Source organism: Ambystoma mexicanum, chromosome 3p, assembly GCF_040938575.1.
Source record: "Ambystoma mexicanum isolate Mex_15411 chromosome 3p, UKY_AmexF1_1, whole genome shotgun sequence".
In the NCBI taxonomy this organism is placed as follows: Eukaryota; Metazoa; Chordata; class Amphibia; order Caudata; family Ambystomatidae; genus Ambystoma; species Ambystoma mexicanum.
In genome coordinates, this window is record NC_090925.1 from 353,177,701 (window position 1) to 353,198,923 (window position 21,223).

Consider the following 21,223-nt stretch of genomic DNA (forward strand, 5'->3'; position numbering starts at 1 on the left):
TGCGCAGGTTACAAAAGTGAACAGTGCCTAAAGCAGCGATTAAATGTAGGTCACATTTGGGAAGTGAAAGGATTGTGTAACAAAGTGCAGTTGAAAACGTTTGTTTTCATACATTTCCTAAACTAAGAGAAAACAAATGTCCTATCTTCCCACATTCCCACAGGTGTCCTGATAAAAACAGTACCTCACATGTATGGGTGCACCTAGCTGGGCGCAAAGGCTAAACCACTGCTACACCAAACACCCTGAGGAAGACTGGATTTGGCTTTGTGGACAACCAACAGATTTGGGCCTGGGGTGTCGCAGCCACCAAGGAAAACTGGGAACCCCATGCATTTCTGAAGAGCCACACGTGGGATCCAAAGAGGTCAGACTTGAGCGAATCGCCCTAGAATGTATTACCCACAAGGCGCAGCAAAATCCAGGAAACGACCAACACGCACTGGCAACAACAAATATGCTACCTTCCCACAGGTGTCCCGACGTAAACGGTGGTGCGCTTAGCTGGGTAGAAAAGAAAAAAGGTTGCCTGCCCCAAGTCCAGTGGCAGTCTGAGGGAGCCCCGGCTGGGTCACCATCCCTCCCCTGAGGGAAAAGGTGCAGCACAGCCAGAGCTCCAGGGCGGCTGGAGGTATTGCGATGGTCAAAACAGTCCCCCAGCCCCAAAATCTTTTCCCTGGTGGCTTAGTGCTCCTTACTGCTTCCCATGGTTGACAAAATGGGACCAGACCCTCAATTTTGCCCCCCAAGGGAAGCGGATATGATCTGCCCATCCATGGGGTGATTCCTGAGGGGGCTGTCCCTACAGGCATGGGGCCAGCCCCCTGATACTCTCAAGTGTGCCTCTGGCAAAATTGCCCTATGTTGTTTTGCCTTCCTTGGGGGCAAATGGGTGGAAAGCAGCACTCCTTCCCCCCCCAAAGAAGGCAAATAAGATTATGCCATCTTGTTGGCATTCTTTGAGGGTGGGGGGGTGGATTGCCCTGCAGGGGCATGGGGGGCACTCGTGAGAGACCACCCCCAAGATCATGTTGCGGGTGGTCTAGTGGGCCTTGCTTTCCCAGGGGTGGCAAAATGGGACCAGAAACCCATTTATGCTGCCCCCTCGAATCCCCTCGTGAAGCAGCAAGGGCCTGCCCCTCCATAGGGAGATTTCGGGGGGGAGGGGGTTGGCTGGCCCACAGGCACAAATATACCCTCCCAATGAAGGCAAAGCAGCATTATGCCATCTGGTTGGCATTTTACCCCCAGGATAGCAGCAAGAATCTGCCCCTCCCTGGGGGGTGACGCAAAGGCACAGGGCCAGCCCCCTAATGCCCCCAAATGTGCCTTTACCGAATAAGATTTTTCTATTTGCCTTGCTTGGGGGGCAAATGGGTGCAAAACAGCACCCATCTGCCCCTAAAGAAGGCAAAACGTTGTGCCATTTTTATTTTTTGGGTGAGGGGGGGGCGGCCCACCCCCAAAATCAATGTCCTGGTGGTCTAGTGGTGATTGCTGGTCGATGATCGTACGGTCCTTGACCAGCAATCTGCTTGGGGTTGGGGAGGAGGGGGCTTGTTGGAAAAAGGAGTTTCCCCTTTCCAACGAGACCCCCCCCCCCCCCCCCATGCAAATCAGGCAAAAAGTGCCCAAGCAGCACTGAAAAACGTGTCTGCTATATTTACATGCATGTACATACTTCCATGCCCATCACCACAGCTACCCCCAGGCACGGAAGGGAAGTCCTCCCCTTCATTGCCTGGGTGTCGAGAGGATCGCCGCCGCAGCAGCAGAGGGGGGCGATCCGCACCCCCAAAAGGTAAGCACTGCTGAGGACGAGCTACCTTGTCCTCAGCACTGCAAACGTAGTGCTGAGGATGATACCTTGTCATTGGCATTTGATGGGTTAAATAGATCTGGAGGAAAGCTGACTCCAGAGTTAAAGTAAAACAGTGAGAAACCGAGTTTTCCCTCATTCATTCTTGGTTGCTCTGACTTACGGAAAAGGCTCCCCTCATTCAGGATTGAAAGAAAGGGGTACAGAAGTGAAGCAAAAAGTGCTGGGGGGGTTGTCTCACTAGAAGAAGGGGTATGAAGCATTAACATGATAAATCAACCCACCCGGAGTCTTCTGTTAAGTCCCTGAACACTTTCAAATGACTTTACTACGTACTTGTCTGAACAGATACTCTGGAACTCTGACTTTCCTGCAACTTAACCCTATCCTGACCTGCTTACAGCTGGCTCCTATACCAGTAGGGTCCATCTGAAGAGGGGGGGAAACTCGTGCTCGGCTAGGGAAAGACAACATTTAGGCTTCTGTCTTAAACTAGAACAAGTGAGTATATTTCTTGCTTGATAAAGACGTTAGTGGGGTAACTATATCCGTTAAATAATACGTTGGTGTCCTGAAGTTTATGCTTGGCTGTAAATTGCTGGTTTATCCTTTTAAAAAGTATAGAAGTTATTTTACTTACTTAGAATGGTGCCCCCTGTCAAGATGGATTTCAGAACTATGACCTTGGGGCAGAGGTTCAGAAGGCCAGCCTAGTTTCTTCGAACAGGGTAACCTTCTCGACAAGCCAGACCAATCAAGGTAGCATTGGTGGTGAAGATTAGGTCTCAGGAGGGTTGAGGGTGATCAAAAGCCCACAGCGAGCACACACAGTAAACAAAACTACAAATTACACTATCGGTGCATATCAAAAATATATATACACATTCATTAAAGATTTTTTTAAGTCAAACACAAAGTAATAACAAAACCTAACACCAATCTAGCAAACATATACAGTAACCAATGGCCAACAGGGATATTACTCAGTGCAGTTCCACAATCTGCAAAGAAAGTGGTTATACAGTGCGAACATCTCTGTGGCAGTCCTTCACAATTCACACCCTAGCTTGAGCTCAAAAGTATTTTCGGTGCTGGTGCACGTGACTGTGCGGTTAAGTCAAAACAGAGATTCTTCAAGGGGCTGTAGCGACTCGGGGAAGTGGATGAGACTGAAGAATGGGTTTACACTATTCAAGGAGGGTCTCCTCAAGAGTGCAAAACGGGATCCAAGAGTTGGGAATAGCTCGGTAGCAAAGGCTACCTCGATAAAGAAGAATATTCCTCGGGGGACACTCGTGCGTAAAAATGGATGAGCCAGGGGCCACCGGTAAGGGTTGCAAGTACTCGCCGACCCTCGGTGCACTCTGGACCAAACTTTGGCAGTCGAGTACACTTCGGTCGCAGGTTCAAATCCTGCAGCTTTCGGGGGCTGCGTTCCAGGAATGATTCTGTGGCGGGACAGTGGTGATTTCTCCGCTCCTGATTAAGGGATCAGTCCAGTTCTGCTGCAGCGAGTCGGAGGGCACAGGGATGCACAGCAGCAAGGCATTTGAAGTTTGTCACCACAGCTGGGCAACAGTGACAACGTATGCTCTGGTTCAGGCGTACTCTCCTAATTCCAGACTTGGGAATCTAGGTGTACGAAACTGTGCGAGAGAGTGCCTTTTACCCAGAGCTTAGTCTGCAAAGGCTCAAGTCAAAACTCAAGATGGCGGCGTTGCCAGGGCAAATGTCCTTTACGAGCTGGTGAGTTCACTGGGTGGTCCAGGTACAATTCCGTAAAGGTTTGCTTACAGGTTAAGTTGGAGGTGCCGAGAATAGTTGGTCCCACTATTCCAATGGGTCAAAGCGCCCTTGCAGGCCTTCTAGGTTTGATCCAAAATGGGGTCTGATGGGACAAGAGCGTGCTCATGGTGCCAAACCTTCCAGCAGATCACCAGCGGTTCCACGGCTCTGCTTCTTCAGTTCAGGCTGCCTGGCTCCTTTACGAAGTTTGTGAACTCAAAAGACCGAACTGGAATGGGTGTAAAATGCCGTCTCTTATCCAAAATCTCCTTTGCGCCAAAGCGAAGGGAAACCAATAGATCTACTCGCATACAGCCATCCCATCACGGACCACAGTGGTCCAAGTCATCCCAGCACACCACACATCCTAGCACCCAGAATGTGTATTGGAACTAGACGGCTCCAGCCCACATCCTGGGCACACACACAAGGCATGCAGAAGCCTGCGAAAGCTTCGTTTTGCACGTAGGTCTGCATGACCAAATAAGGAATTTCCCGTGTCTGCTCGACCTGGGGAAGGCAAATGGACAAGATGGCCAAAGGACCCCGTGTCATTGCCATTTTAAGCACTGGCCATTGTCCTGGGGCAAACGTGGTAAATGTGGTTTGGACCATTGAAAACACAAACCGCTTCCACTAGCTCTATCGAGGGCACATTTGTACGTTCACCCAAAATCCTTCGAGGGTTTCTAGGGACTTAAAAATTAAATAAGGGACCCCGGTGCACTGTCTTGTAAGGTAATTTTGTGCACTGATTAAATGTTACTAAAGAATAGCAACGAAGTGAAAGACTAAGGGAAACAAGTCTCCCACTACTGACTGTCTTAAGGGCATGTCAGTTTTCCCCATAACAAAATGAGCAAAAGCCCAACAGAGTACAGCAGAAGGCTGGGCTCCACTGGCAAAAGTCAGGCAAGGATGGTCAGACAAGAGCAAAATGTTGGGGGTTCACAACTGGAGGGAAACTTACCCATAAACGGACATTTTTCTCAACACCCCCCCCCTTCTGAAAAGTAATAAGTGTTGGTACTGTTTAATCATTTCTAAAGTGAAAGCGTACCAATCTGGTTTGCCTACCTTGAATAACACACTGTCATTCTTAAAGCGTACTATGGAGTTTTGCTTTCCCTGGTCTGCTTCAGTGCATTCCTAAAACAGTCTTGTAGTTATCTTTGAATTTCTGAATGCCCTTCTTAAAAGTATAATGGGTTACTTACCTTCTAATACATGGGGTCTTTCTTAAAGTGTATCATTGGGGTAGGCTTTCCCTGAACTGCTTTAGCGCACTTCTAAAATATTCATAAAATTCTTACCTTACAATTGTATCCTACATTTCTGAAAAATATCCTTGGTATAATTAGCTGTTAGGTAGCGGCTAGACCATGTACCAGTAGGTTATACCGACCTTTAATAGCTGTTGCTCTTCTGAAACTGTAATTGGGGTTTGCTTTCCCTGAATTGCTTAGTGTACTTCTAAAAATAGTTTACTTCAGTTAATACTCCTCTTTGAGTTGCTTGTAGCCATTCCAGAAAGTAAGAGGTACTTTAATAGCTCTGAACTTTTTTCTTAAAAGTAATACTGGTAGTGTAACTGTATCCATTCTTGATGGAAGAAAGTTACAGAAGTTGCAAGAGATCCTTGTAGAAGTGTTGGTCTAATTAAGTGTGTCTACAACTGAATAACACTGTATGTTCTGACCAATAGGGTCTCATACTCTTGAATTACTTAATGTAATCTAAAAGCAACATGGTTTTATTCCCTGAGAATAGCATATTGCCTTCCTGATGTGCATCTTATCTGACTGCTATTCTTAATAGGGTTCTACTTTACCATAATTATGGAGTTGGATTTTATAATTGTTTATAACTTACTTCACCAAGATTTATCTTGGCCTACTGTATTTCAAATAAAACCATTACTTTTACAATTCTTGGTGTAGGAGTGTTTCTTTGAACCATATGCATGCTACAATTTCTTTGTACTGACCTACAGCCCTCTCTCCCTCCTAAGATGGGCCTGAGCGCTCTGTCCATGCTACCCATATTCACAGGTGGTTCAGCCTTATACTAAGAGTGGAGTTTTTGTATTGCCTCAGGACAGTTTTTTTAAAGTCCAACTAATGGCTTCACAAAACCACATCTAACACTGCCTCCAGGCAGCAGCATTCATAAAGCAAGCCCGCTCTATTCTTGTGAGCTTTGAAATGTGTACAGCACAGGACAAGTCCTACTTGTCTTACTGTAAAGGCAAAATCTAATGTTGGGAAAATATAACATGGATAAAGGGACATGTTGAGGAGACAAGATGGGCATTTGTGCTTGGCACTGAAGGGGCCCATATTGCATATGCTAGATCTTCATCCTGCCAACGTTCTAATGTTATTGGCTATGATAATTTAAGCAGAGGTGTTTTTAATTCTTGAATTTAATACAAGTTCCATACATATTATTGTGTATTTGTATTGCTTTCCATGTTCTAGTTGCCTGCATCATGCGGTTCTAAATTGGATGTCACTTGGGCAGGGTTCTAACTTTGGCAGTTGCTTGCAGACACAAAGCTTGGAGGATGTGCTGTAGCTGCTGGTAATTAATAGGTAGACACAACTTGTCCTATTTGGCTTTTAATACAACCTAGTAGGGGGCAAACTTTCCCTATCTACAACTGTATGTTTCTATACTTTGAACTGCACATTGTCCCTTCTCTTTTCCAAATGGTGAAGGTGGGAGATGTGGTCTACATTTTGAAGTAGAAGGAAATTTGAATTGATCTGGTTTTGTACTTCGTTTTTTTGTCTCTTTCAGGCTCGCCTGCCGAAAGGAGGCTGCACTATCCCAAAGCCCTTTAAATTGTCAAAAGGAAACAAGCGGAAACTTGAAGAGGATGCTGAGCCATGCAAATTTGTGTCGACAGCTGAACAGGTTGAGGCTTTTTTCAAGCGCACCCCTTGTCGCTATCACCTCAGGAGCAAGTTGCAGCAGAACGCTGGTGAGTTCTTGCCTGCTTATTACTTGCTTTGCTGACCTGAAGCATTACTGTATCTCCTTAGTTTGGTTGCATGAACTGAAGACCGTCCTGTTCACATGTGAGCCACATTTGGAGTAGGAATGATCTTGCCATTTCTCAAACCTATTGTGCATAATAATCTTAAAATGCTTAATGTGGGTCTTGACGTCTTCAGAGGGTGACTGACCTTTTTGTATGGGAGGGTCTTTAAGGCATCCTGTGTAAGTGGGGATATTTGTTGCCCAAAGACATTAGACTGTGTACCTAAATCGAGAAGAACGTTCTACTGTATGAGATGGGTTCTGGGAAAGTTGAGTGCTTTAAGGTTGGAGCTTGCTAGCAGTATAGGGTGGAATTTCTGTACAAGTCGTGCTCTTAGCCTTGCATTTGTGGTGTCGAGGATATTGTAACTCCAGCTCTCATTAGGAACCATATAATAGGTGTCAAAAGAATCCTTTTTCTGTACACTGTGGACTTCAGTTGTGGTGTAGCGCATTCCTGTAGTTTTAGTTTGGGTTTGCTTCGTTTTGAAGCACTGGGTAAACTGGGCTGTATAATGAGTTCTTTAATGAAGATATCAATGGTATGGTGCTAATTGGAGGTGTGTGCTTAGTAAGCAGGGAACATTCTCAGTTGTAAACGTGGGGTCCATGAGAATAAGGACGGCATATTAGATTGGGGTGGTGGTGGGGGGGATGTTAGGGGAGTTTTCCTAAAGCCTACCTGGAGCGGAGATTCTATAAAACCATCCCTTGGTATACAGGTGCCCAACTCTTAGAGGTCTGTACTACCCAAAGGATTGGTATAATGTCAGAGCAGGCAGGCTTATCTTAGGATGCGGATATGAGCTGTAGGTAAGTACACTGAACCCAGTCAATACATTAGCATAAAACTCTTACACACTGAAGTTATAATAAAATATACACGGGCGAGTACCGGATTGAGTACCGCTTACCCGCACTGTTTCCTGCTTGTGTTTACTCGCACTGTTCCAAGTGCCGGACTATTGGATCTTTGCAGCCGGTGATTCTACTTGGAGGTGATGTGAAGACCTGGTCAGAATTGAAAAAGAAAAACTTTATTGCAACTGATGTGAACAAAACCGAAGTGACACTGTGTTGTTTGTTTGTTTGTTTGCTATTTCAGTTGTATCGGGCATTTTGCGCCAGATTTGCGTGAGCATTTCTTCGGCTCCACCCCAGCTTGCAGCGATTGGCTGTACTGCGACCCTGCCTAGCCTTCAAATCTATTGCGCACGCGCACAGCGCGCGCGCACACGGGCGAGTACCGGATTGAGTACCGCTTACCCGCTTTGCCGCGTTGTCGGTTGAGGGAGCCGCTTTAATATCTTGACTTGTGAGTAAGTGCTCTTTTTAGCCCCCCCTCAGACCTCAATTTATAAACAGCTTTGAAGACTTAGCATTGGTGTGATCTTACCGTTCTATTTTGTTATTTTCAGTCTTCTTGAAATGTTGAAGCGGGGTCGGCTTTACTCACTAAAAACCGACATGCCATCAATGGTACATGCTGACAATAGTTTTAATGGTAACCAAAATAATTTACACAAAAAAAAAACGTCTTCCAACAAATCTATTGTTTTGCCTCCCTGCCCCATGACCCCAAAAGGGCCCAGTACTACCATGTTTGACCCTGTGTGTCTGTCAACTCCTAATCAAAGTGTTCAGTCGCTCACCCAATTTCCACGGCCAATTAAGTCTCTTAAGTCTAATAATAATACTACATCAGCGACCACTCATTAGAACAGTGGCTGATCTAAAGACACCATGTGAACTCTCAGATAACACTATGTTAAACTCACCCTGTCACGCTCAACCAGCTATAGTAAACCGAACCATTCATTCACCTGTGTCTACCAATTACAGTGCAGACTCTATTGACCCAAATGAGAATCAAGAGGTCTCTCTATGCGAGTCAATGTGATTCCCCAATACCGATCCTCAACTCGCAGATATCTAATGTGTCACTACCAGCTCATTCAGTGTCTGCGATATCATATGTACACCCTACACCGCGCCGTCCCTGTGCACCTCCCCAAGGTGATTCTGCAGTGGCTCAATCTCTGTTGTTACAAACTACATTGACAGCCATCAATACCACTCTAATGTCTCTGTTTAAATTATTTGAAGTATTGAACTCTAAAATAACAAACCAAGAATCTAAGTTAGATGGTTTACTGTTATGGACACAGCAAGTAAAACTAGCACCTCCGCCTCATTCATGTCCAACAGAAGGGCCACAGTGTGGTGATTCCTCTGGCACTCGGATGGTTGCTGACCTAGTCCCTTTAACACCATTGCCCACGCCTTACCAGGCGTTGCCCTCTATTGCACAGATTATTACAGCAAGTCCTCCAAAACCGGCTGTTCCCCTAGTTCCCTCTAATCAATCGTGGGTGAGTGTGCAAGACTCACCAATTCCTAACTCTGTCGGACAACGCCTTGTCTGTAATGAATCCTACAGCCTCGGATGCACGTCCCTCTGTAGTCTCTTCGAAAGTTAAGAAGATTGTTAAAACCAATGCCAAAAAAAGACCAAGAACATGCCTGCTGCACGAATGTCCAAAGCCTCAATACATGCTTTTTTAAAAAAAATTACTATGGACCGTCCTGCAGCGGCAGAAATAGTAAAACCCCCTTTAGCCTGTCCTGTATCTATTAATCTTGATGAACATGCTCCACCTAAAGTACCTGTGACTTATGACCCATTAGACTTTTTAGTTGAGGCTCTTGAAGCTGATCATACCGATAACATCGATGTTCCGATCTGGACTGACACTCGGGCTACATCTTCTGCTCAACAGTTACCAACTTCTAACAACCAGGATTCTGAATCACAACGGTCTGTCATATTGAGTGAAATGCGTCGCGCTTTGGACGCCTATATGGATGAGCGATGTCTGTCAGTGAATGATCATGCTTCAAAGCCAGTAGTGGATTCCCAAACTAAATCAGTCTCTTGGACTTCCCCGGTGGTTCAATCTCAAACTCCTCTACATCGACCTAATAATAGAGGTATGTCTTTATCTAAACATGTTTCATGCCAGTCTCTAGAACATCAAAAATACACCGTGGAAAGAAATAATGTCTCATTCAATAATCTTGAGACGAAAAATGTCAGCAATAAGCAATCTCGCCACACTACTACTGCGCCCGCCTGCCACGCGCTAATTTTGAAATGTCGCGATGGTCCCTACCCTAAATACAATCTAAACAGGCAAAGTGTCTTGAATATTTTTGGCGATGTACTTGAACTAGAAGATCTAACATCACACAATATAGCTCAAGTCGAATATATTTCTGACACTACTACAGCAATTGTGAGACTATGGATCCCCTCAGGCTTAGTCTTAAATACTATATGGCTTGCCAAAATGTCTCTATTTGAAATGGGTTTCTTGCTGACGCAAGACCCGGAGCGTATCACAAAACACGTAGATGCCCCTTTAGTTCATCAACCTCAAATTTACATGAGTTCCCGAGATGACATGCAGACATCTAGATATTAACCATCATCCACATTACAGCCTTATGTCATTAAAATAGCTTCCTGGAATACTCGTGGCCACTCGCATTTACACACCTCATTAAAAATCCTAGCAGGCTATGCCATAATTGCTCTGCAAGAGACTTGGTATCTAGAACCTCCAACCTGGGACAATTTTGATGTCATTTTATTATCTGCAAAGATGGGAGCACGTGGTCGACCCTCGTCAGGGCTATTGGTGGCCGCTAATAAGAAATTGGGTTTTAAAGTTGAAGCCTGGAAGCATGTCAGCGACTATATGCAATTGGTGAAAATTACCTGTAAAAATCATATAATAGCTCTTGTTAACATCTACCGTAATCCGGTTGGAATATCAGACGTGGCTTTCTTTGAGGGTCTAACAGGACTCATTGATTTGATAGCAGTCACGCCCGTCATCACTGATTCCCTTATTATGGGTGATTTAAACATGGATTGTTTATCTCTGGCTAATAGAAATAAGACGAGGGCCGTTACCACGTGGACCCACATCATGTCTGATTGCAATATGTGTATGGTAAATGGTTCTGTAGATAGTGACATTCCACCGAACCCAACATGGCAGCGAGGTATTAGTCAAAGCATCATTGATTATATATATGTTGAGCGAACCATGCTTACCCGCATTCGTCTGTTTGAGATAATACAGGGGTCTGTAAGTGATCACAACCTTCTCTCCCTTCAGTTAGTTTGGACGCCTATAGATCCCTCTAGACAATGGCTCGACCAGCACTTCATGGTCAATAATACCAAAAATCGGCTTAGATGGACGCATGGAAATCTTATGAAGTTCACGAATGAAATTCATCAACACGATAAATCATCTAAACTGATTGAGTATACTGTTTTTCTTGATCCGTTTTGGCACACAATTGTCCCAAATCCAAATATAAAAACTCATAAGCATACATTTGACTCTGCAATTAAAGCTCGCAAGGCCGAATATCGCAAGGAAAAAAGAGTAGTACTTATGACAAATAACGCTAACATTAATGTCAACTTAAAAACAGCTAAATGCAAATACATGAATTGGATTCGAGGACACCGAGCCAAGCTTTTTCAACAAGACAGTGAAGCGATGCTATCTGCAATTTGCTCTAAAAACTCAGCAGAAATATGGCGATATCTTAACCAAAAACCAAATGTAGCTCAAGCCCATGTGCAACCAAATCCTGTAACGGAGGCCGCTTGGGTATCACATTTTTCTGATCTCTATAGCGATCCAGAATTTGATCCGAACGATCACCAGATCCAGTCCTCTAAACCCTGGGACATTCATTGCTCCCCTTATCTTCTTGAAGCAATTATTAAAAAATTAAGCACATCACGAGCTGCCGGTCCGGATGGCCTCCATAATGTCATCCTGAAGGATAATCCAAGACTTTGGGCTTCAAACCTTCATGCAATCTTTGTACAAGTGCTGACTAATCGCAGGCTTCCAGCCTCCTGGCTAACTTCTGTGATAGTCCCTATATATAAGAAGGGTGACCGCTCTGATCCTCGTAATTATCGGCCAATCGCCCTACTAGATACCCCAGGCAAACTGTTTGCAAAACTAATATTGTTAGAGTTCAATCAATGGACCGAAACTTGTGGTAAACGCAATCTTTACCAAACGGGTTTTGTTGGGGGCATGGGCACTTGTGTCAATCTCTTTACGTTGAACACAATTAAAGCCCTCTGTCAGTCTCATAAACAGTTTATTTTGCGTTTATTGATTTGCATGCTGCATTTGACTGTTTCTCGCCCATTATTATTGGCGAAACTAATAAGAGATAATTGTCCATCAGATCTCTTTGATATCATCCATGCATTTCATTGTGCAACCTCCATTCGCGTAAGGCTTACTTTGGAGGGGTTGTTATCTGCTCCTATTAAGACTGCGCGAGGCTTAAAACAAGGTTGCCTATTAGCGGCAGCAATCTTTAACTATTTCATACACGATCTGAGTACTTCCTTCCTACAGATATGTTCTGATGCCCCTGTCTTGAAAGGGTTTAAAATCACTAACTTGAACTATGCTGATGACATTGTCCTAATTTCTAAAACACCGACAGGCCTACAGAATCTTTTAGATGCGTTTAACCTGTACCTACGTAGGAACCAACTGGTGGTCAATACTAAAAAAACATAGATTGTAGTCTACCAAGCTAATAAACTTAGTAGGTCTAGGCTAGTGTGGTCAATAAATAATACACCATTAGATATAGTACCAATTTACACATACTTAGGCATTGTTTTTGATGGCCTAACCAATTCACGCAGCCAGATAGAGCGCATGGAGGCAAAACTGACCGCGGCCATTTCGCAAACTAAAATAATATTGCATAAATTTGGAAAATTTTCCATTAAATCAGCAATAGTCTATTGGACTGTTAAAGCCATCCCATCGATTATATATGGAACGGAATCCATCCTGAATTGTCAAAATCTTAGAAAGTCTATTTTTGATAGATTCGAGGGTAAATTTTGGCGAGCGGTGCTATCATTGCCGAACTGTGTTCCCGGTCCCTGGCTGTGTTATGAATTGGGTCTTGTCTCAATGCATGCTATCTATACATGGCGCTGCTGTATGTTTTTGCGTAAATGCATAATGGCTTCTCAAAAAGTTACTATTCTGTCGATCCTCTCTGGCTATATATTAAAACCAGATAAATTGTTTGTAAAACTATGGATTGACTTCTGTTTAGAAGCTCTTGCGGCTGCAAGCATACCATTAGCCTTGTTAATATCTAATCCAACAAAGGCAAAAAACCTTTTATACCAATTAGACTGGATTAAGACCATAGAGAAATGCCAAAAATACCACCAACCATGCAAGTATCGATTCTGGCCTAAACCGGCTAAAAGACCAGAGTCCTATCTACTAAAATTTCCATCAGTAGCATTAAGATCAGGAATAATAAGGGCACGATTTGATCTATGGCCCACTCATCAAGTCCTAGTGAGACGCAATTTGAGGCCTCGAGCTCTTATGTCATGCAGATTCTGTAATGATTCCACAACGATCGAATCTCTCAAACACTTGGTTTGCAATTGTGCCCAACTATCTATCTTAAGATCAAAACATTTTTCAAAGGTGACGAGTACGTTAACAACCATTGCTTATGATATGCGCTGGTCTTTCTTATTGTGTTCTAACAATCACTCTGTCAAGGTGGCCTTAAGTAATTTTTTGATGGCCATAAACTGGGACATTACTACCTGAGAGGCGGTTTCAATCTCAAGCAGCGATTGATTTAAAAAAAGGGGGTAACTGTCTGATAAATTATCTATTAGACAAACTGTGTATATGAATGTCTTAATTGTGATGTGATAGCTACCGGAGGGGTGTAAACTGAAAGATATGTATCAATCTGTTTTTGTGATGTTAAAACAATAACTGTACTGTCGTTGCTTGAGATTGTTTGAGTCTGTATGAGTTTGCTTGAGATTGCATAGCCTAAATGAATTCTAAACTTTAAATTTTAAAAATTTTAAATTTTAAACTTTAAATGAAAATGACTGTTAGGTTTTAAGAATGTTAAAATGTTTGAATTTTGTATATTGAAAAGTTGTTTTTAACAGCTAAATCAATAAAAAAAAATATATATAAATTTATTTGATATACACGAGGCAAGGTAGGTAAATAATATTTTAGGTTTTCCAATACACATAGGAATTATCAACAATACTTTTTATAGGTGACTTTTTCAATAGTAGTTGCTCGCGCTTAGGAATCGTTATAGAAAATGTCAGTAATAACAGTTCTACTGTTTAATTAGTAGTGGTGCGCACCTGCATTTGTTAGTTAAATGAGTCATTAATTTACAAAGCCACTCGGACAAAGTCTCTAGGAAGGAAAAGGAGGGTTATTCAACACTATTAGCAGTAGTTTACTTCTTATCAACACTTCAAGGTTTTCAATGCCTAACTAGCCAATAATTTATCAATGTCAGTGTAGGATGGGAGCAAAAGTCTTATGCAGCAACAGAAAAGGCAAAGTTCCATACTTTAGCTACTTAAATAAAATGCTTTAGTAGGATAACACAATTTTATAAGGACCCTGCTAAGGACTCCTAAAAGCGCACAAGCTGTTAAGCCTGTGCAAGTGGTATGGGAGGACACCCAAATACCTGGTATTGCACTCCAGTAACAGTGGAGCGACTATTTGGCTTGAGGTAAGTTCTACTTTGAGCCCCATAGTACCTTAGGGTGGTTGAAGAAAATGCAGCTGAATTCTTTCCTGTACAGCAGCGACTGACCCAGTCTGCTTATTCCTTGTTGGGGTGAGGCAAGGAAGGACTTTGAATGGGATGTCACAGCAGCAGTCGAAAAAAGGACCCTCAGCATGGTTTTCTTCAGTCTCCCATTTTTGGCACCTTTTTATTTGCTCCAACAGTGCATGGTTACCACCTGGTCGATCTTCCTCGATTCTGCAGTCATACCCTTTGATGAGGGACTTGGATGAGTGGGATCGTGTCTCTGGAGCACCCCAAAGTTCTGGGAGGATTTGTTCACGCAAAGACTTTGCACTGCAATTGGGTCAGATGTCCCCTGGTATATGCGGTTTGCAGCCCTGGAAGGCTCACAGCACCTCTGGGGATGTTTCGATCTGCAGTTCGTCTTGGGGCTGGTTGGTCCCATCAGCCAAAAGGAAGGAGTCCCCTTCAGAGCTCCTCTGTCGATAAGAAAACAGGGTCAGGACAGCAGTGGTTGCTTCACGGTTACTGGAAGGGTCTGCAGGCATTTCTAGTCGTTCTTCAGATACGGATCTTCTGTTCCTCACCTTTTTTATTCAGCATTCCCACACATTCCTCTACAAACTCTCCCTGCAGTTTACAGAAGGGGGCGGTGGCTGTCCAATCAGCACAGAGAGCAGCCTCCCTCCCACTCTTCCCCTCCAAGAACGACAGAAGGGCTAACAAAGGACAACCCACAGGAAATGACGAAAAAAAAAAGAAAGGAGCCAACATGTTAGAACATGGGTGACCCTTTTGTCCATAACCCAGACTGTGAATACAGTCTGTAGCACAAATTGGTATAACTTGTCCACTGCCACCAACTAAAAAGGTCACAGGAGAAGAGAGAAAGGGGGAACTAGGTATCATCTTTACACTCCACATGTTTTGGGAGGGATACAACGTAACCCTCTTTCCTGAAGTACAGTAGTTCTTAGGCAAAATGAAAGAAATATGAAAAGGAGAACCCAAAGGGTTCTCAGCAACATTGCACATAGGGTGCTGCAAAAGTGTAACACGGATGACTTTAAGAGAAATGGAGGAAAACTCCATAAAATATGTAAAACATGGCGTTCCCATGGTTGGAGCATATGAGGGCGAAAAAGGCTCCCCACTTTTAGGAGAAAACAGACTTTCCAGAAGTCCAACAAAAGGTGCTGGGGGTCTCGCTGGGGGGTCTCAATAGAGGGGAATAAGCCTGAAACTGAAATCTCCCCAACAGTGGGGAATTGAAGTGTTTCATGTGAAGGGTGCCAGTCTTCCTCATGTGTTGCATTTGTTGGGATTGAGGAATATTAATTTTCGGGTCTCAGACCTTTAGTCTTCCTCAAACAGACCCAATGTGCTACACACCCCAGAAGACATGTAGAGTCACATCAGGGACGAAGGAAAATGCAACTTCTCTGGTTTACTTTGGAGATGAATACAAACTTTCACACATCAGTTGTACAGGGAGGTCCTTAACCAGAGTGGGCTGGTGGCTGGCTGGACCATTGTGGTTAGGGTGTGGTGATGGCAGGTCCGCTTTTACTCAGAGTATGCTTTAAAGGTTTAAGCCTCGATTCGTGGAGCTGTATTGGGATCTGATGATTGGTGTACTAAAGATACTCAGTTCTACAGCTTTGGTGAACAGAGGGCTGTAGGTGAGTGTAGTGTGGTCCTGGATAATATGCTCTTGGCAGAGCCTGTCCTGCTTGAGGGTATTCGGCATGGCGTCTTAGCAGCAGTATTCCTTCATTGCGGTGGGCCAATTGATCCTGCCTTTGACCTGGTGTTGCTGCTGTATTTTGTAGAAAATGTCCACTGGGATTTCTGTGAGTATGCAGGTGTACCATCAGGCTCAAGTGATTCTGTGCTCCTGCAAAAACGTGTTTGTGTGGCACAGTGTGTCAGGTGGAGTCTGGAGGCGGACCGCTGTGTTTCTTCTCCGAGGATTGTGCGAACTTTGACCTTTTTCTACATAAACCCCGCGCAGGCGCGGAGCGCGGCGCGGTGTGTGGCACAGTGTGTCAGGTGTCAGGTGTCTGGTGTCTGGTGCCGGGAGTCGGAGTAGGAAGACGGAACCCAGAAGACGATCGGCGAAGTGACCTGAAGGAGAAGGCGTTTGGTGGGAAAGAGCACCTGAGGTACTTCAGCCCCTTCTCCTTCCCTTTTCCCCTTCTCCCCCTTCCTCCCCATCTACCTTTCCCCCTTTTCGCTTTTTCGCCTTCCTCTCCCTTTTCCCTCCCCCTTCCCCGTCCCACGTTCCTCTTCCCGATCTTACCTGTGAACCTCGTGAACCCTCTTCCTGCTTTCTGCCGCCGACCGTCCTTAGTCGTTTTCAGCCACCCGGAGCTGCAACGACGGATAGCAAGTGTCCACTTGTCCGTCCAGCTGGGTTTACCAGAGCGCCATCTCCACCATGGCTTCACCGGCCTCCACCAACGAAGCAGAACCGGGTCGATGGATGCGCAGTAACAAACTGCAACCTGAACCCGCAATTGACCCTAGTACCACGCCTGAGCGAGTCCCGCCGACCCCCATAACGCAGGCACCCCCCAGCAGGCTTACCGCTCCGACGAGTGACTATGAGCCTGAGACCGTCGGTGGACGACCTAGGCGGTGGTCTGCTGGGCAGGGGGTGCTCATAGTCGAAGAGGCCTGCGAGCGGAGGTATAGGCAGAGCCCACCTCAGTTGGCGCTCCCAGGAGAGTTGGGGGTTGAGGGGGAAAAATCTGAAGTAAATGGCACGCTGCGAACCAAGAGGTCGGAAAATGGTAGGTCGACGACAGTCGCAATTCACAGCACTAACGTGCCGCAATCTACTCGGAGTATTTGCCAAGATACGACACCAACACCAACAGCAGCAGAGTCCCATAGCAGGGGGGCCAGCATGGTGACATCAAAAGATGAGGCAGCCCCGTGCGACGAAGAAAATAACGATGACTCGGTGTTTGAAACACAAGAATGTCTAAACTCTTCAGGCCAGGCCTCTTCGACTGGAACCAGAACAGCCAGCAAACCGAGTATAAGACCTAGAAGATCTAAGAGCCAGGAAAATAATGGAAATGTAAGCACAAAAACTACTGACGTGTCAGCAAAGAATTACGAAGCCATATCATCACTTGACTTCGACTCTGAATCAGAGAGGGAAGATGACAAAAGTCAAAAGAAAAACCAAGAAGTCTCTACGAGACCAAGACTCTACAAAAAAACAATGAAAGACAGACCAAAAGAGAAAGTCCCGGATGGGAAGGCCTGTGTAAAAAAAGGGCGGAAGGCTGGCCTTAAAGCTACAGTAGGAGGCAAGGAGCCGATAAGACCACCAACACTCCCCTCGCTGAAGGACTATTTCTTAAAACATAGCAAGAGGAAACTGCACTCTGATCAAGAGTTGTCTGACGCGGAATTACTGGAGGCGGCACAAGAACCCCCGCCAGTGAATAAAATCCGTAAAACAGACCTAAATGAGAGTAATCTAGCACCTAAGATCAAATGGCACGCACGCAATCCTTGCAATGAAGACGGGGCCCTAGTTGGAATAAGGGTGGAGGCCCGCCCGCCGAATAACCCGCCTAAATCCTCGCCACTATTGGCAAACCCACGGCTGGAGCTCTCAAGGAACTCAGAAGAAGAAGCGATCACGGACGAATTGAACACACTGCCTAACCTGGTGGGCGAACCAGCTCAAACAACAAGACTCGAAGAGCCTAACCCCGTGCAGATGAACTATTTAAATGATCTCCGACCAACAGATCCCGTGAAAGAACCACCAGTAGCACAACAGAACCAAATCCCACCACAGAGTGCGTGCACGGAGTTGAGTGACAGACCATCAATCAGAACAAGACACACTCAGGCAGAAGACCCCAACGCTTGGACCCGCCCTCACACACAGTTCAATAACAACAGAACTGGGGCGGACAAATCCGCCGACAACCGAGAGTCTGCATCAGTATTGGAAAAAAACTATATAGAAAGGAGACAGCAGCTACAAGCTGAAAGAGGCTTACACACGCCGATTAGATTAAGAGGACAAAGCGACATGTCGGGATTGTCTGACAAAGAAATACCATCATCCAAAAAAAAGACGGACCTCCTGACTATTATGTCGGCACTTACAATAGCCCTCAATCCATTCAGCAAACTCTACGAATCCATCCACGAAGCTCTAAAGGATAATACAACAATGATTACTTCTCTAAAGGAGAAATTGACATTTATAGAAGGCTATGTAACGCCACAGATCATAACTCAAAAAATATGCAACTGAGCCTTGAAGAAAAGGGAAGGAATTGTCTAACATCACCCCCAGAGTTCAACACACTGCTGCATTAATTACTAGCAGTACCCAAACTGAAGAAGCATTAACAAAAAAGAAAGACATAGCTCCAATCTTCGCAAAAGGCCCAGCGAAACTGCGAGAAGCGCTCCCAGTGACAAGACAAGTAACAACAAAACCAATCAATGCGAAAAACCAGACAGAAGGGCCGCTCCTGCGCATCCCCAGAAAGAGGTCTCCAGTATACGCAGCCAGCCTATCCACCAGTCCTCAAACTAGGAGTGCTAATCCACAACACCCGAGCCCTATTATAACAAGAGTAAAAAAGGGCAACAACAACCCAGACATTGAGAGTACCCAGAAGAACCATGACCAGACAGCACTGTTAAATGGGCCCTGTGACGCCAGCCCTGACCCTGATTCTCCAAATGACTGCCAGCTGGTGGAGTATGCCAACGCTACTTCACCTCCATCAGAATCATCCCGATCTGAGGACTCAAAGAGCCCATCCAGAGAAGAGCGAAAAACAACAAGGCGACTTAGTTCGCCGAAAGAAGGGACTATGGGTTCTAGGAGGTCAAGCCGTCGGGAAAGGCAGCGCTCGAGCTCACCCAGTCTGGGATTAGAAGCGATAGAAGGTCTAAAAATTAAAGAATCGAAGCACCCCGAGAACAGAGAAATCGGAAAACCTGCTTGGAAGTCTCGAACACAAGAACAAAGATACCATTGAAGACCCTCGCCCAAAGACCGCAGCAGACGGACAGAAACTATTGCAAAAAAAGAGCTAGAACTCTCTGATACCTCCCTATTTAAACTAGAGCAAATCTCGGCAAGAGACAGATACATGGTTCTAAACAGAAGAGCGGTCCTAAAAGTAATATCAAAAGTAGACAAACTTCTGCACCTGTCAACAAGTGACTTGTTTCTGATAGAGCCATATCATAGAGACCACAAAGCCAAAGCCTACCTGCATGTAAGAGCTAATGCTCTAAACGAAGGGCCCCTAGAAATATCAAAAGACCTTCAGCGTATGGGCCTAAAATTGGAAAAATTACAGACCAGGAGAAAGGAGATGGGGAAGGGCGCAAGGATAGAAGAAAGTCTTGCGCCAAGAGGGAAAATTGAGCCAAAAGTTCCTTCAGCCTCAGAAGAAAACAGAAGAAGAGTCCGCCCGGCAGACCGCCAAAAAGAAGAGTGGAGAAACCAAGACGTTTATCCTCCCAAAAGGTTTGGATCCAGCAACAGAGCGCAAAATGGCCACTGTCGACGAGAGGGCAGTCCCAGGTCTGACCAGCTAGGCAGTGACCAAATAGCGCGGTCCAAGCCAATCACACCAGCAACAACGGCACCAAAGCCCTGGAAATGGATCGCTGACACCTTCGGCAGGACGAAAAAAGGATTAGCAGTTAATCCGTGATGCCGTCTTTGCAAGGAAGCCGTCCACCGACAAGACCCAACGCTGGGAAAAAACGGTGCTTCAGATGGCATCATGGAATACGAGAGGGTACCACCACTTAACCCAACCAAGTGGTACAAATTAGAATAAATTTGATCTAATCTGCTTCCAAGAAACTTGGCTAACAGACAAACCGTCGCTGGAAGGATTCATAATTGAGGTATCTCCAGCCCAGAAACCCACGGTGGGCAGGCCATCAGGCGGACTGCTAACCGCTGTACGTCTGGGCTCAGGAATCGCTATGAAGAAGAAAATCAGAGAGGAGTACGGCATGCTAGCCACAATGGCCAGTTGGCACCATCAAGGCCAGGGCGGGAAGGGGAGGCTCTGCTCTGACCTTGCCATACTCAATCTTTACTGGAACCCCGAGAAAACTGCTATAAAAGACTTCTGCAATCAAGTGGCTGACACCATCGACGACATCAGAATCAGTCACGATATCCCCAACTTCATCATCTGTGGGGATCTGAATGCCAAATGTGGATCATGCTCAACTGACGAGATGGTGTGCCCAGCCCTGAGAAAATCTGATGAGAGAGGCATTGCATGGCTAGCCCTGATGAGGTCTAGACAGTTGTGCAATGTGGCCACACTCCAAGAAGGAGGTACGTCATTCCCTACCTGGGAAAGAGAATCGTCTATTGCTGTTCTAGATTACATCTTTATCTCAGAGGGCTTAATTCCATACTTCCAAGAATTCAGAGTCAAAAGAACAACTGAAAGTGACCACAACTTGCTGCACCTATCTTGGAGTGGTGAAGTGAAAGACCGTCTAATCTATCCCTTTGAAATCGATACGAACAAGCAGCAAAACCGAATCCGCCTGACCTCGGATAACATAATTGAAGTAAAGGATAGATTGCGCAAAAAACAACCAATCACCAACAAGGGTGCAGAAGTCCAACGTCCGGAATATGTATCATTACTGATACCACATAAAGTGGACTTTGGTGGGAAAGTCCGACATCAACCTCCACACATATAATGCTGCGGTTGTAATGAAACGCAAAGAAATCAGAAAATTAAAAAGAGTAGCGTCAAAAAATCACAATGAAGAATGTCGGAAAGCCTACCAAAGGGGGAAAACAATATATAAAGCATGGCTCACACAAGAACGTCAAAATTTATATCAGAA

The 21,223-nt window shown here is 45.1% G+C and overlaps 1 protein-coding gene across 3 annotated transcripts in view; it reads left to right on the top strand.

Annotated features, from left to right (window-relative positions):
* LOC138580441 (targeting protein for Xklp2-B-like) overlaps positions 1 to 21,223 on the top strand; it is a 364,493-nt gene that overhangs the window by 212,293 nt on the left and 130,977 nt on the right. For all 3 annotated transcript variants that reach the window (XR_011304260.1, XM_069650992.1, XM_069650993.1), the window contains exon 9: positions 6,407 to 6,590. Coding sequence is in view for 2 of the 3 variants with exons in the window: in XM_069650992.1 (XP_069507093.1) it covers positions 6,407 to 6,590 (184 nt within the window). In the remaining variant the exon portion in view is untranslated. The remainder of the gene's footprint in view (positions 1 to 6,406; positions 6,591 to 21,223) is intronic.